At 52.0% G+C, this 13,012-nt stretch overlaps 3 protein-coding genes across 3 annotated transcripts; 2 read left to right on the top strand and 1 right to left on the bottom strand.

Annotated features, from left to right (window-relative positions):
- The first annotated feature begins 481 nt into the window (after positions 1–481).
- B0H65DRAFT_254630 (actin-like ATPase domain-containing protein) lies at positions 482–3,337 on the top strand. Its single transcript, XM_062822537.1, has 3 exons — positions 482–776; positions 838–916; positions 987–3,337. The coding sequence occupies exons 1-3, from the start codon at positions 737–739 to the stop codon at positions 3,112–3,114; spliced, it is 2,247 nt and encodes a 748-aa protein (XP_062679253.1). The 5' UTR covers positions 482–736; the 3' UTR covers positions 3,115–3,337.
- A 1,348-nt stretch (positions 3,338–4,685) lies between these two features.
- On the top strand, positions 4,686–6,972 carry B0H65DRAFT_254633 (uncharacterized protein). The gene is made up of 5 exons (XM_062822538.1): positions 4,686–4,874; positions 5,258–5,341; positions 5,405–5,466; positions 5,529–5,710; positions 5,774–6,972. The coding sequence occupies exons 1-5, from the start codon at positions 4,788–4,790 to the stop codon at positions 6,874–6,876; spliced, it is 1,518 nt and encodes a 505-aa protein (XP_062679252.1). The 5' UTR covers positions 4,686–4,787; the 3' UTR covers positions 6,877–6,972.
- A 1,930-nt stretch (positions 6,973–8,902) lies between these two features.
- B0H65DRAFT_254606 (kinase-like domain-containing protein) lies at positions 8,903–11,501 on the bottom strand. The gene has a single exon (XM_062822536.1). The coding sequence runs from the start codon at positions 11,036–11,038 to the stop codon at positions 9,047–9,049; it is 1,992 nt and encodes a 663-aa protein (XP_062679251.1). The 5' UTR covers positions 11,039–11,501; the 3' UTR covers positions 8,903–9,046.
- Between the last annotated feature and the right edge of the window lie 1,511 nt (positions 11,502–13,012).

Raw genomic sequence — 13,012 nt, 5'->3', positions numbered from 1 at the left:
CTATGCGGCCTTGATGCACTGCTTGTTGGACAATCAACATGTGGTGGTCAGCCTCGGTTTGGGTCCTGAAGTTGATACTTGTCGTGATCTACGTTCGGAGATGTAAGCAGACTGTGTGAGCGAATGGAGTGAAGTGAAAGTGAAAGTGTGAATGCAGTCGCAAAAGTCGGCGCCGTCGAGGTGAACGTCCGCTGTCGCAGCCCGGAATGGCACGAATGGCTCCATTGGAACCCCCCTGTTCAGCCCTTCCAAGAAGCTAAACCTGGGACGGCTTTAGCGCGATAGAAAAACTCCACGACGGACCAGGTACAACGGGGTACCTATTCTGGGGAGTGCATGTCTGTCCAGCCGAGTAACGTTGTGGATGGTTGCCAAACGTTTTGTCTATCGTGCAGTGCACCGGCCGCCAAACTCAATCAACCCAAATTTATCGGACTGAACCGGTCGAATCAAGGCGAACCAAGAGAACACAGACGAGGCCCACGTCCGCCATCAACATTCCCAACCGGCCGACCGCACCGCCGCAACTCCTCCACCTTGCCTCAACACCAAAACACGGTATCCGCTACATCGACAGCGTCACAAAATATCACCACCTCCAGCTGGCGCGCATTTGCAGAAAAGGTCCCGCTCCACCGTGACCGCCACCTCGTTTATAGGTCAACGAAGCGCGTTATCCCTCGAATAGAAGATTTACCGCGCATCTCAGACCACTCGATTGGCATATCTCTTGAAGATGGTCGGGAAAGTCAGCGAACGCGTCCTCCTTCGGGAAGGTATGTGCTATCACTCTTCAGTCTATGACACTCATGATCAAGCGCTAATAGCTACTCTCAGGGTTGGAGCGTACCGACAATGGCATGAAGCAGACAAGTTGGCCCGACGTCGTTCCCATCAACCAGAAGAACTATTACACGTGCGAATCACCCCACAAGTCCTATTCCTCGCCAACGATCAAGTCCAGCACGCTGACAATGGGTGTACAGTGATTATATGAAGCGGGATGATCAGATCCTTTCCCTCAGACTACAAAGCGAACTGAATAGAGACCGGCTTGTACAAAGCGCCAAAGACCGCGATCGCGCCCTCAACTACACCAATGGCGAAGTACCTCTCCCTCTCGACGAGCTACAGGGCGATGATGGACCGACAGCCACAGCCTATGCCGACCCATCCAAGGTCATCGTCATCCACCCGGGAAGTCAAAACCTGAGAATTGGGTTTGCGAGCGATGCGCTTCCAAAAACCATCCCCATGGTTCTCGCGACAAAGTACCCACAGACAGAGTCGGACATGTACGAAGCGCTACCGAGGAGGCAGTTCGAGGCTAGGACAACCGAGCAGCAATACGGCGAAGATTGGTCCAAGAAGTACCAAAAGATGTGCAACGACCTTAAGACGGACATGCGCGCAAACAGGCGCAAGGTTCTCCCCAACTCAAAAGATCTGGTTCTCAACTTCAACCGCCGAACAGAGGCCGAAGTCATCTCTACCCACAATGATCCCCTTCAAGTAGACTGGACCGATGTCAAGACTCTGGAAGACCCGGATTCGAACGCGTCCGTGTTTATTGGACAACAGGCGCTACGCATTCCGGACGATTCCAACCCCAAATTCAAGCTATGGTGGCCGATACAGCATGGCTGGATGAATGAAGACGACTATCCGACAAAAGCCCACCTATTCAACGATATCGAGACCTTACTTGACCGCGCCTTACGCTATGATTTGGGTCTCAAGCGAAGTACCGAATGGAAGCAGTATAGCTGCGTCTTCGTCATCCCAGATCTGTACGACAAGAAGTATGTGGAGCAAATATTGCACCTCTGCGTGGAGTGGTTCGAGTTCAGCAAGATCTCGTTCATACAAGAGAGTATGGCGGCCTCGTTTGGTGCCGGCTACACACAGGCCTGTGTTGTAGACGTCGGCGCACAAAAGACTTCCATCACCTGTGTTGAGGATGGACTCTGCATCGAGGACTCCCGCATCAACCTTAAATTTGGCGGCTACGATGTTACCGAAACATTTATCAAGATGATGCTTTACGACAACTTCCCATACCAAGAAATCAATCTACGACGAAGATACGATTTCTTGTTGGCCGAAGAGCTGAAGATCAAGTACTGCACGCTATCACAGGCCAACATATCTGTTCAGAACTCCGATTTCCACGTGCGCGCTCCTAACCAGCCCACTCGCAAATACCAGTTCAAATTCTACGACGAGGTTATCCTGGCCCCTATGGGCTTTTATGACCCTTCTATCTTCGACAACAGCACCAAGCTTAGAGGCAGGAGGAAGCTCATCGAAAGGTCGTACAATGCCTACGATGTGGAAGTCCCAGATGATCCTACATCGGCTGCACAGTTCGCCGTCCTGAGCCATATCGCCCCAAGCCTTAACGCGCATACTCTTGCGGGAGCGTTGAATGATCTTGCTACGCCCGGCAAGGAGAAACCGCTACCATTCAATTTCTTGGCGCGCGCCGACACCGCCGCCGGCACACCCGGCACATCGAAGGCGCCATCGCCCGCTCCTGGGGAGGGCGCCAGCACTCCTGTTCCACCGCCGTTCGTCTTCGGAGCAGGCGGCGGTAGTCCCGCCCCCAGTGGACGGAATGGCACTACCCCAGTACTCACCAACGGGGCACCTGCGGCCCCCAACGGCACTGGCGCTGGCAACAACACATTAGCCGTCCCTGGCATGCCAGCTGAGGCCGCCCAGCGCACTCCCAAGTCGATGGCCGCAGAGCGTGACGCCGTGCTGCCAGTAGTGCCTCTGGACATCGCTATCATGACCAGCATTCAGAACGCCGCTAAGGGTGATGAGAAGAAGGTCAGGGAGCTGATGGGAAGCATCATGGTTATTGGTGGTGGTGCCAAGATCCCGCACTTTGCACCCTACCTTGAGGAGAAGCTCAAGGCACGCCGGCCGGACCTGTCGGAGCGGATCTTGGTGAGCAGGAGCGCGAGGGAGATGGACGAGCAGGTCGTTGTTTGGAAGGGAGCGAGCGTCTTTGCGAAGCTGTCGACCAACGATTCATGGATTACAAACTATGAGTATAAGATGTTGGGGTCCAGGGTCATCTACCACAAGGCGCTGTGGCAGTATTGATCGGTATCTGCCGTCAGGTTCTTTGTGGTTTGGGATAGGGCTGGATAGAACATGTATACATTTCGCTTTATTTTTTTCTGGGTGCAGGAAATATGGATGGGTGTCGTGCGAAGCAGCTAGGTACCATAAAATGGAGTTTACGGGCGTTATAGACAGAGAGATAAAAGGGATGGCACCGTATGGTCAAGGACCTGAGGATGGCTGTGGATTTCTCAAGAAACCCAGTCCCGAGTGTTAGCCTTTTCACATATATTTCCGAACCGCGAATCTTGAAGCCATGGAAGCACGATGGTTACGATGTGCAATACAACAACTTGAAAAACCTCCGCATTCCAGCCGAGTTGGATTGAGGAAGATCATCCCACAAGCTCGTTCGGCTCAACAACCGCAAAAGAAAGAGGCACAAAACAAGACGTGGCACCCCACTTGAGGAAAGCTTGAATGCATGTCCGCCGACAGGGGTCTTTTGTTCTGGGGGCCTCCCAGCCACCACCAAAAAACATACGAAGGGGACTGGACGGAGGAGAGGGCACAAGATCGAACGAATGCTGCGGGCTCGCCCAGCCCAGCCCAGCCCCGCCCGGCGTCGACGCCCACCCGTATCGGTGCCGATTTCTCGATATATGTATGTATAGTTTGATAGAGAGGGGGTTTTTGAGAGATGGGTCTTTCATGTGCTTTTTGCTTACCTTTCTCCGCTTCATACTACCTCCCTGGCCAGTACGCTACACCGCAACGGCTCCTGCTGACATGCTGCTGTAGCACAGGAAACCGGTGGAGATACCGTTGCAGCTAAGTAGCATCCATCGAAAATCGGGGGTCGGTATTCGGTAGCGAAAGTAGAGGAAAAGAAAAGTTTCGAACGTTTTGCTGTCGAAGGATTGGACAGGCTGGGGGTTCAGCGCAGGGGGTGTGGGTTCCTCACCCGAGCAGCACCGCAGCCTTTTCTTACCTACGTTCTTTTTGGCTACCTCTTTTTTTGTCCTTAGCTTTGTTGCTTTCTGTCAACCTTTTCTTTCCCACTTCAAGAACTTTCCTCTTTTTGCAATTTCATTTTCTGGGACGGTCGTTATAGCCTCTTTGGACTCTTTGTCTCGGCTTGAGAACATATATCCCGCCCCAGGTTGTTTTTCGACGAAGCTTACGCAGTCGACTTCGGAAATTTATACATTGCGAAAGTTATAGACGGGATCTGCATCGAATATCACCATTCATCACGACGACTACGAGGCTGACGAAGAAAGAGCCCACGAGCCTACGAGCCTATGAGCCTACGACACTGGATGATTTGAACTGAGACAGAAGAGTATATGACACCGGCACGGCACGACTCGAGAAGACACACACATACACGCACAAGACAAAGCAGACATACATACGCTCCCAGTTTCATCCAAATTAAATCAGCTTCATTAACACAAGACGTATACCGGCTGCGGCACCCATTCAGCTCACACAGTGGCTCATAACCGAATCTGGATCTAGCAAGATTCTCATCATCAACCCTCAACCATCGGATCCCTTTGCTCTTGACATCGACATCCTCGGGCCTCGCGCTTCTTCATGACACCGACGACATATAAACACGAAAGAAAAGGATATCAATAATACCAACCACTCAGCTAAGCTATCGAGGAGAGAGGCGGAAAGAGTAACGGGAACAGCAACCAGCCATGGATCAGTACCTGTTCCGGACGCACCTCGACCAGTGCAAATTCGTGGAGGAGACCACTTCGTGGATAGAGATTCTGAATTACTCGGTAAGTAAAGGAACAAAGATGCCACTTGGACGGGAGCGTGGTGGTGGAGGTGGGGGGGAAAGGGGGATATGGGGGGAAGGGACGAGGCAGCGGTTTGGTGTAACATGATGGGGAGGGAGAGGCAGAGGGTGGATGTTTGTGTGAGTGGGAGAGCGTCCCAGTGACAAGTATTGAAACATGAGTGAAAAGAGAAAAAGGGTTGGGGAGGTTGTTGGGTTGGTGAAGTTGAGTGGGTTGTCAGCTTGCTTTGCACCCGGCAACAAATTTATTTCCGTGGGAGCAAAGATGTGGTTGACTTAAGGGTTGAGTTTGTAAGACTGAGGGATGGGAATTGGAGAGGTTACCAGTGTGAAGGCATGATCTGATCTCGTGGATTCGAATAGGATGAAAGTCTCAACACCATTGATGAACACCGATTCGGACCTGATGAGCGACGAGTCGAATTTCACAACTTCTTACACCGACGAGTAAGAGACGATCAGGCTTCCTAATTATTTTGGTAGCACTGAGCTGACAGTTTCGTTTTCTAGGGCGTCTTTGCTCCTAAGAAGCTCAAGGAAGGGGTACGACTTTTGAACGGAATTCGCCTAATGTGAGTACTATGGCCAAGGCAGTAACATAGACGCAGCGAGACAGGACTAACACACTGTTCAGAGTACAGAAGGATGCACAACAAGATGAAACCTTTGCACCTCTACACGTTTCCCTAAAACCCGAGGACTATTCAAGTATGGTCGAGATCATGCGGTTACCCTATCGAGCCATAGAAGGAACCAGTGTCGTCGGTCCTTTTTTCTGGGCAGCTCTGGACCACGATGAAGAAGATCCTCACATGCGTAGGTCATTGCTATTGTCAATTCACCAAACACCCCCCTTCTAACCACCCCTTCACACAACAGAAATCATCTTTCGCAAATCCGACGTCCGCAAAAAGGGCAAAACCCGCGGCTGGGAACTAATGCTCTCGCACTCCTTTAACACCGGCCTCACCTCGGGTTTCGTCAAGGGCACGCCATCCTCCGACATCGACGTTTCCATCAAGACTCTTTTGGCTTGCGCCTCGCAAGCCATGCACCCCTTTTTGCTCCCCATCATCGTCTTGAGTCATGACATCTCCATCAAGACGGACATGAAGCAGCGCGAGGCGCGCGAGTGGCTGCGCCAGCTCGAGCATGCCGTCAGCATGCGACAAGAAATCCGGGAGGAAGAGAGCAACTATATTAAAGAGACCATGATCAATTTGGATCAAATCAACCGCGACTTGGTTGAGTGCCATAGCCAGGTACTCTGGAAACGCCCCCAAGCCTACCAGGAAACCGTCCGCTCCTTCGGCATCGCCCTCGAACAGTTCTGGTCCCTCGCCAAAGACCGGCCGGAAACCTACGGCAAAGACGCCGAAAAGCTTCACAACAGCTTCGTCTCCCGCCTCGATTTCTTCAACGCCAAGTTAAAAGGCATAGAAAACTACGCGCACATCACGCTCGAACGACTATCCATCCAGCGCGCGGCGCTCTACAACATCATCGCCCAAAAGGAATCCAAACTCGGCCTACAAATGGCCGTCGACCAGCGCAAGCTAGCCCACGCCGCCAAACGGGATGCCACCTCCATGAAATCCATTTCCCTTTTGGGCGCGATATTCCTACCCGCCACACTACTCGCATCCGTTTTTTCCATGACATTTTTCAACTTCCAAGACCAAAACTCGGATTTTTCTCCCGCCGGTGACAACTCTTCCTCCAGTTCTTCCGGGGGAAGTGACGGTGGTAGTGTAACAAGAACAGTTTCCCCCTCGATATGGGTCTACTTCGCCATCACGATCCCGCTTACCTTGATCATCGTCGTGACCTGGTTACTGTGGGACAAGAAGCGGGAGGCCGAGTACGCGCAGGAGGATAAGGATATCGAGAAGGGGATCGATAAGATGGAGCAGAAGATCATGGCGGAGATGAGGATGAGGACGATGAGCACGGCTAGGACGTGGAATGTTGCCAAGAGTTGATTTGATGTTAGTTAGGAGAGCTGGGTCGGGCTGGGTCGGGCTGGGTCGGTCGGTCGGGCTTTATGATGGATGGATGATGGATGATATGACGAAACAGATGTCCACGACACGACTTTATATATAAACAGTCATGAAGCTTTTGTGTTGATGAGCGGAAAACAAACATACGAACGGAGGGAGTGAAGGGGCGAGATGAGATGTTTTGTGATACCTTCGAGCATATCGGGCCAGATAAGTTATGATTTACGTATATATATATACCTACCATGTTTGTTTATAACTGATCATATGGCGTCTTCTCACGGTAACTACCCTGTGCGACCCTTTTGCCTAATGATGTATGTATGTACATGTGCCACATTCATACAAGTAGATTTTATCAACTTCCCAATAACGGCTTGAAGTCAATTTCCCTCCAGCCGTCAGGCACAACACTCAGCGAGAAGAAGCAAAGGACCAAACTAACTAAGCTTAACGAACTAACAGACGGAGGAGGGCATACTTGTAAGGCACGGATGGCCGACGGTCTTCATGAACTAAACCAGAGTCGGTCGTGCAAGTCATGACAGCGAGAGACATATACAGAAAAGTGAATGTACATCTTGCTAGGTTTAAAAGGTTTTTTGCCCACCTAGATTAGCGACAGACACCTGGGTAGCTCGGTTAGAGAGAAATAACTATGAAGCGCTTTTACTATCTACTAGTTATCGGTCATGGGGATCATATCTATCAATTACCTACCTCACGCAGCCTGTGTGCCCAAGTACCTACAAACACAGCATAGACATGTCTGTCGCCTATAGTCCGCGCTTGAGCGATATCCACCCACCCGCCTCAACGACTTTCATGGAATGGACTTATTCTTATGAGATACGTGTGATGGCACATGTCAGCAGCACCTGTTAGATCTTTGGTCTTCTTCCATCCGGTCTTTGGTCTTCCATCCCATCCATCTGTCATTGCATCCCGTCTGAGAAACTCATTCCTTCCATCCGATGTAGCCTACCTAGCTTTCTCTTTTTTTCCTCATAATTAAATATCTTGATGGTTTTGGCAGGTCTTTCGGTGCCTCATATCAGACCTCAAAATACGTGCTGCTGTGGTAATATGGCGATTCTGCTTGTCGCGTAAAGCGATACTTACTTTATCTGATGTTGAATATACCTCATGTAAATCACATTCAACCCTGGGCATCCCCGGGTGTGCACCTACGCAGACTCAGAGGCTTGGAGGCTCGGAAGCCTGGAGACACGGGAGAGGAGAAACGGTACAACCTCGTACGTAAGTACGTATGTGCGTGTTTTGTTTGTTTGTCAGTCGTCTTTGTCTTTCGTTGTCGTCACACACACGCGCCAAATAGTACACATGACTGTCCTCCGTCGGAGTAGCCGGCTGGCTGGCCGGCCGGCCGTCGCCGTTGGCCGTTAGCTAAGAAGTTGTTAGTGATTTGGGTTTAACCGCTCGTATACTATGGAGATGGGATTTGAGAAGTCTTGACGTCGGTCGAGTGAACATAGCGTTTTCTTTATATGGATCGTGGCGCGATTCCGTCGATGACGTAACTGTGTTTCTTTGAGCTGGCAACGTAAGGTAGAACTGAAATCAGTCAGTCCTTTCCAATCCAGTTCATCCGGTTCACAAAAGGCATGGATAAAGATATAGTGTTCGAGTGGGTAACTTCTGGTATTTTTGTGACCTTTGAAGGTCTTCACGTGAGATGTTCGGAGAATATCTAATACACAGAAAGCGAGTTGAAACCCAAGTCACCATTCCGCCCATCCACCAATCCCATATAACCGTTCTTGTTTGGTCTTGTAAACCGGAAAAGAGGAAAATGCTGATCCTTCGGGCTCATGTCCATATGTCTCGATCCTATGAATGAAATGAAGTAATAGAGAAGAGAAAACCCAATCCAATTCGAATGTCCAGTTTCTGTATCTGAATGACGCGCCGCTTCGCCCTTTGTTTGTTTGTTTAAACCATGCTATGCAGTATTGTAAATCCCTGAAAATATAGATGACAGACCCGCCCGTTTGACCCCAAGCAACAAAACCCCTGAAAAGCCAAAGTACAACCAAAATGCCCGAAAACTCCGACCAGTATCAGCATATTCCCTTTACCCAAAAACAGTGTGAATCAATGGAGGGCCACAGCGAAGGTGATAGCCCAACTACAAGTGATGAACTGGCACGAGAGGAGCTCCCGTCCAGCCACCAACCCACTCGACATCGAAAGGATGACGCTTCTCCTTGCGCCAGTCAAATGCCCGATCGCGTCCCTTGCTCCAAGGGCACTGCTTGACCGGGGTAGACTTCTTTCCGATGTTGGCAGCATAATGATGAGATGAGTGATTGTTCGAGTGAATAGTATAAGAGTTGTGATGAGTGTTGTTGAAATCATGAGAGGCGGCGCCAAAGCTATGAGGAATTTGACGCGTTCTCGGGATAGACTCGGAACCCTTGGGAGGTGTGGTTCCTGTCGCCCTGCGACGTTCACCCAGAGCCTGCCACCTGTCCAGGGCGCTCTTCCGAGCGGGCGGGGAGTGGCTCATGGGGAATTGGGTGGGTTCCTTCCGTGCGGGAGCATCGTGGAAGAAGAAGCCATCGGCAGCAAGATCGTCGTCGATGTTGGAACCGAGATGCATATCGATAGCCGGGATATCGTGCTCCATGTGAAGGCTGCCCGCCTTGGTAGCCGGAGACAGACCCATGCGAGGAGTGTTCTCGTCATCGTGCTTACTTTCCTGGCTCCAGGTCCTGGAGTTCATTTCCTTCAACGACAGCTGCTTAGCTTGCTCCTCCTCCTCCTCCTCCTCTTCGTCCCACAAATCACTCCAGCTCTTAGAGACAGTATCCTTGCGACCGAAAACCAGTGACAAAGCTGACTGCTTAGGTTGCTTGGCCATGTTGATCGGGAGAGAGCCGGCGGCGACCGAAGGCCTCACGGGGATCTTGGCGAACATGTCCTTGCTAGGTTGAGCGACCGAGCCCATGTTAAGCGACTGCATGGAGGCAGCGAGATGCGAGTCCATAACAGACGAAACGGAAGGCGGGGTCTGGATGCTAGCGGAGAGCCAGTCGGAAGTGGTGGCGGTAGAGGTGGAGAAGAGGTCCTCGGTGTAGCTCTCGTCGTCGGGAATGTCGCTGAGCTGCCTCTGGGGCTTCGCATGGAGCGCCTTGGCCCAGGGGAATGCGCCAGTGTCCATCTGAGGGCTCTGGATCGAGGGGGTGCGAAGAGGCTCGCGGTTGGAGCTGGCAACCACAGGGCCATCGGCGGTGCAGAACTCGTCGAGGATCTCGTCGTCGGTGGTGAAGCTGATGACGCGGAGGAGAGCTTCGCGAGCACCCTCAAGAGAGCGCTTGCGAGGATCCAGGTTCATACACTGAACAATGACTTCATAGGTGTCTTGGGACATGGACGGAAATACGTCGAACAAAGACTGCTTGTCGCGGGAGAAATCCAAGAAAAGCGGGTCGGCCTCGGTCGGTTGGGTGAATGGGTTGCGGGCGTAGAGGACGTTGAGCAAGCAAATGCCAATAGCCCAGATGTCTGCCGCAGCCGGCGAGTATCCGGCACCGGCCGAGTCGAATTGCTCCGGGGACATGTAACGCTCGCTTCCAACCGCAGCCTCGTACGACCACTTCTCGGTGGTGGCAAGCCCGAAGTCGCCCAACTTGGCAGAGCCTGTTTGGGTAAGGAAGATGTTCTCGGGCTTGATGTCGCGGTGGTAGATGCCCTTGGCGTGGATGTGGGCAACAGCGTCGACAAGCTCCAGCATGAATCGCCTCACATGCTCGGTTTCCAAAGGACCCTGGTCCAGACGAATCGCTTCGTAGAGATCGCCTCGCTCGCAGTACTCCAGGACGATGTAGGTATGGGCTTCGGTCTCAAAGGTGTCGATGAAGTTGACAATGTTGGGGTGGGCTCCAAGACGTCGGTGAAGAACCAGCTCCTCAGACTTCTCGTCAACCGCAAAGTCGAAGCCGGCTTCGCTTGCAGCTCCCTTCTTTGTCAGACACTTGATGGCAACCTTCTGACCAGTCTTGAGGTCGCGAGCCATGAAGACCATGCCAAAAGATCCATGGTTGAGGGGGGAGATCGTTTGGTATCGGCCAGCGAGGAGAACTCCAGATTGGAACTTGTTCCGAAGGCAGAAGTCCATGGCGAATGCTGGGGGGTTGACCTTTGGGGGAAAGATTAGGGTATAGGTTTTGAGTTTTGTTTGTGTCCGGTGTAGTCGAGACAGGTATCTCTCTCAAGGTATCGGAAGAGATATGAGAAAAGAGACGCCGCAAAAGCAAGAAAGATATGGAAGAATGTACAGGGTTTGAAACAGTGAAAAACAAGTCGAAATCGTTCACGGTCTGAGGCTCATAAGCGGGAGAAAGGTGAAGAATCAACAAAGGAAATGTGACTGTAGAGTAGTCGATCGAGAGGGGCCGTCGAAACGGTAAAGTGGTAGGTGGAGGGAGAAAGAAGCTGTTGTTGTTATAGTAACATCGAATCGAGATCAGGCTGAATGTGAGAGTTGAAGGCCGTTTCAAGCTGCTCTGAGAGTTGTTGATGTTGGTGTTGATGATGCTTGTCCAGGTGACTTGAGCTTGGTCGAAGTGATCACCAATGTAAACACCGGGTGAGCCGGGCTAAAGGGCAAGGGGGGAGCCTTGAAGGCGACGACGGCGTGGTTTGGCAGCGTATCTCGATGGCTTGATGTTGTTGACTATGATGAAGAAGTGTATCGGAGATATCTCAAAAGGGTTGACCGATCGTCGTGTATAAGTGTCTCTCAGGAACAGGTGGGCTGTGGAGATGACTCTTCCAACCCTGGTTCGGCACGCGAGATGTGATTCACACTGAAAAGTGGATACCGGGCCTTCAGGGATGCAGCAACTTGGTAACGGACGATAGCGGAAGTTGCGGGTCGGCGATGATGGAAGAGGCCGGGGGAGCCAAGCAAGTAACCAGTGGTCTAGGTAGTCCGCGAGTGTGTGTAAACTGACTGGAGACTCGGCGGAGTGTGGAAGACGGTAGCGTGATGCAACTGAATGCGCGATGCTGTATGCTCTTCGATGTTGCTTTTTTAAGGCTTCAAAACGTTCTCGTCTTGCTGGTGTTTCGTGTTCTTGACTTGGGAAGCAGACGGAATAAGGAACCAGTGTTCGCAGTCGGGGACCCAAAGGCTGATGTGTAAGTTGGGTATGGGGCCAGATGTCGATGCAAGGCTGCCGCAATCAATGACGGTATCGGATCGGACGAGCGAGGTGATGCGAAGTCGGATGAGGTGCGTCGAGTTTTGACAGATTGATTGCTTTGATTGATTGCGAGGCGGATGCGAGCTAAAACAGACAATGCGATGCACGACAAATGGAGCGCGACGAACGACGGCGAACAAGGCGAGTTATACAGGAAGAAGAGAGAAGAGAAAAAGGTGGTGGAATAGGGTGAGATTCGGGGTGGATGGGCGGTGGTGGGTATTGAAAAGGAGCCTGAGAACTGGAAAGCAGTGGGAAGCATGAAATGGAACAAGCAGGCAGGAGGTGGAAGGGGACAGAACCGCTGCGAGCGTCAGAGGTCATGCTGGGTAACGCTCGCCGTTGTTGGCTGGCCCTGGTTCTAACAGAGTGACTGGGAGTGGGAGTCGACACCAGCGTGGGCTGAGCATGTACCCGCCGAATCAGGAATGGCCGACTTCGTTGCTGAACAGTGTGACCCCGGGCCATCCCAGGCCAGCGACAAGCACGACTTCCACTCGCTTTGTCACTCCATCGCTCGCAGCTGCCCAGCAAAAGGCCGCTTCGAGCAAAAGAGACGGCCAGGGTCTGCCGATCGCTGCGTCGCGAAATGGTGGGCGAGCACTGGGTTGCTGGCTGGTCGCACTATTGAGTCTCAACGTGTCTGGCTTTTGTCGCGACACGGTCTGGGTGGCTATCTCGACAAATGACGACGAATGGCATTCTTCGCTTGCTGCCACGCACTGGAAACGACCTGGAACTGACCCCAAGACAGAACACACCAACCAAGACACACACCGCCCTCGGGTCCCTGCACGAGCCCGCCGTCTTTGGTATCATACTACCGACCTGGTACCTCGGTACCTTGCTTACCGTCACAGTGGGCTAAAGTAGCGCACAGGTAC

This window comes from Neurospora tetraspora, assembly GCF_033439725.1.
Source record: "Neurospora tetraspora strain CBS 560.94 chromosome Unknown B0H65scaffold_6, whole genome shotgun sequence".
Lineage (NCBI taxonomy): Eukaryota > Fungi > Ascomycota > Sordariomycetes > Sordariales > Sordariaceae > Neurospora > Neurospora tetraspora.
The sequence above is the reverse complement of the archived record's forward strand: the minus strand, read 5'-3'. Positions and strand labels throughout refer to the sequence as shown.

Excerpts from the sequence above, each read along its gene's own strand:
- B0H65DRAFT_254606 (XM_062822536.1), bottom strand. The coding sequence starts at position 11,038 with ATGGACTTCTGCCTTCGGAACAAGTTCCAATCTGGAGTTCTCCTCGCT.
- B0H65DRAFT_254630 (XM_062822537.1), top strand. The coding sequence starts at position 737 with ATGGTCGGGAAAGTCAGCGAACGCGTCCTCCTTCGGGAAG. Across the intron at positions 777-837 it reads ACGCGTCCTCCTTCGGGAAG|GGTTGGAGCGTACCGACAAT; the intron begins GTATGTGCTATC and ends AGCTACTCTCAG. Across the intron at positions 917-986 it reads AACCAGAAGAACTATTACAC|TGATTATATGAAGCGGGATG; the intron begins GTGCGAATCACC and ends ATGGGTGTACAG.
- B0H65DRAFT_254633 (XM_062822538.1), top strand. The coding sequence starts at position 4,788 with ATGGATCAGTACCTGTTCCGGACGCACCTCGACCAGTGCAAATTCGTG. Across the intron at positions 5,467-5,528 it reads TTGAACGGAATTCGCCTAAT|AGTACAGAAGGATGCACAAC; the intron begins GTGAGTACTATG and ends CACACTGTTCAG. Across the intron at positions 5,711-5,773 it reads TGAAGAAGATCCTCACATGC|AAATCATCTTTCGCAAATCC; the intron begins GTAGGTCATTGC and ends TTCACACAACAG.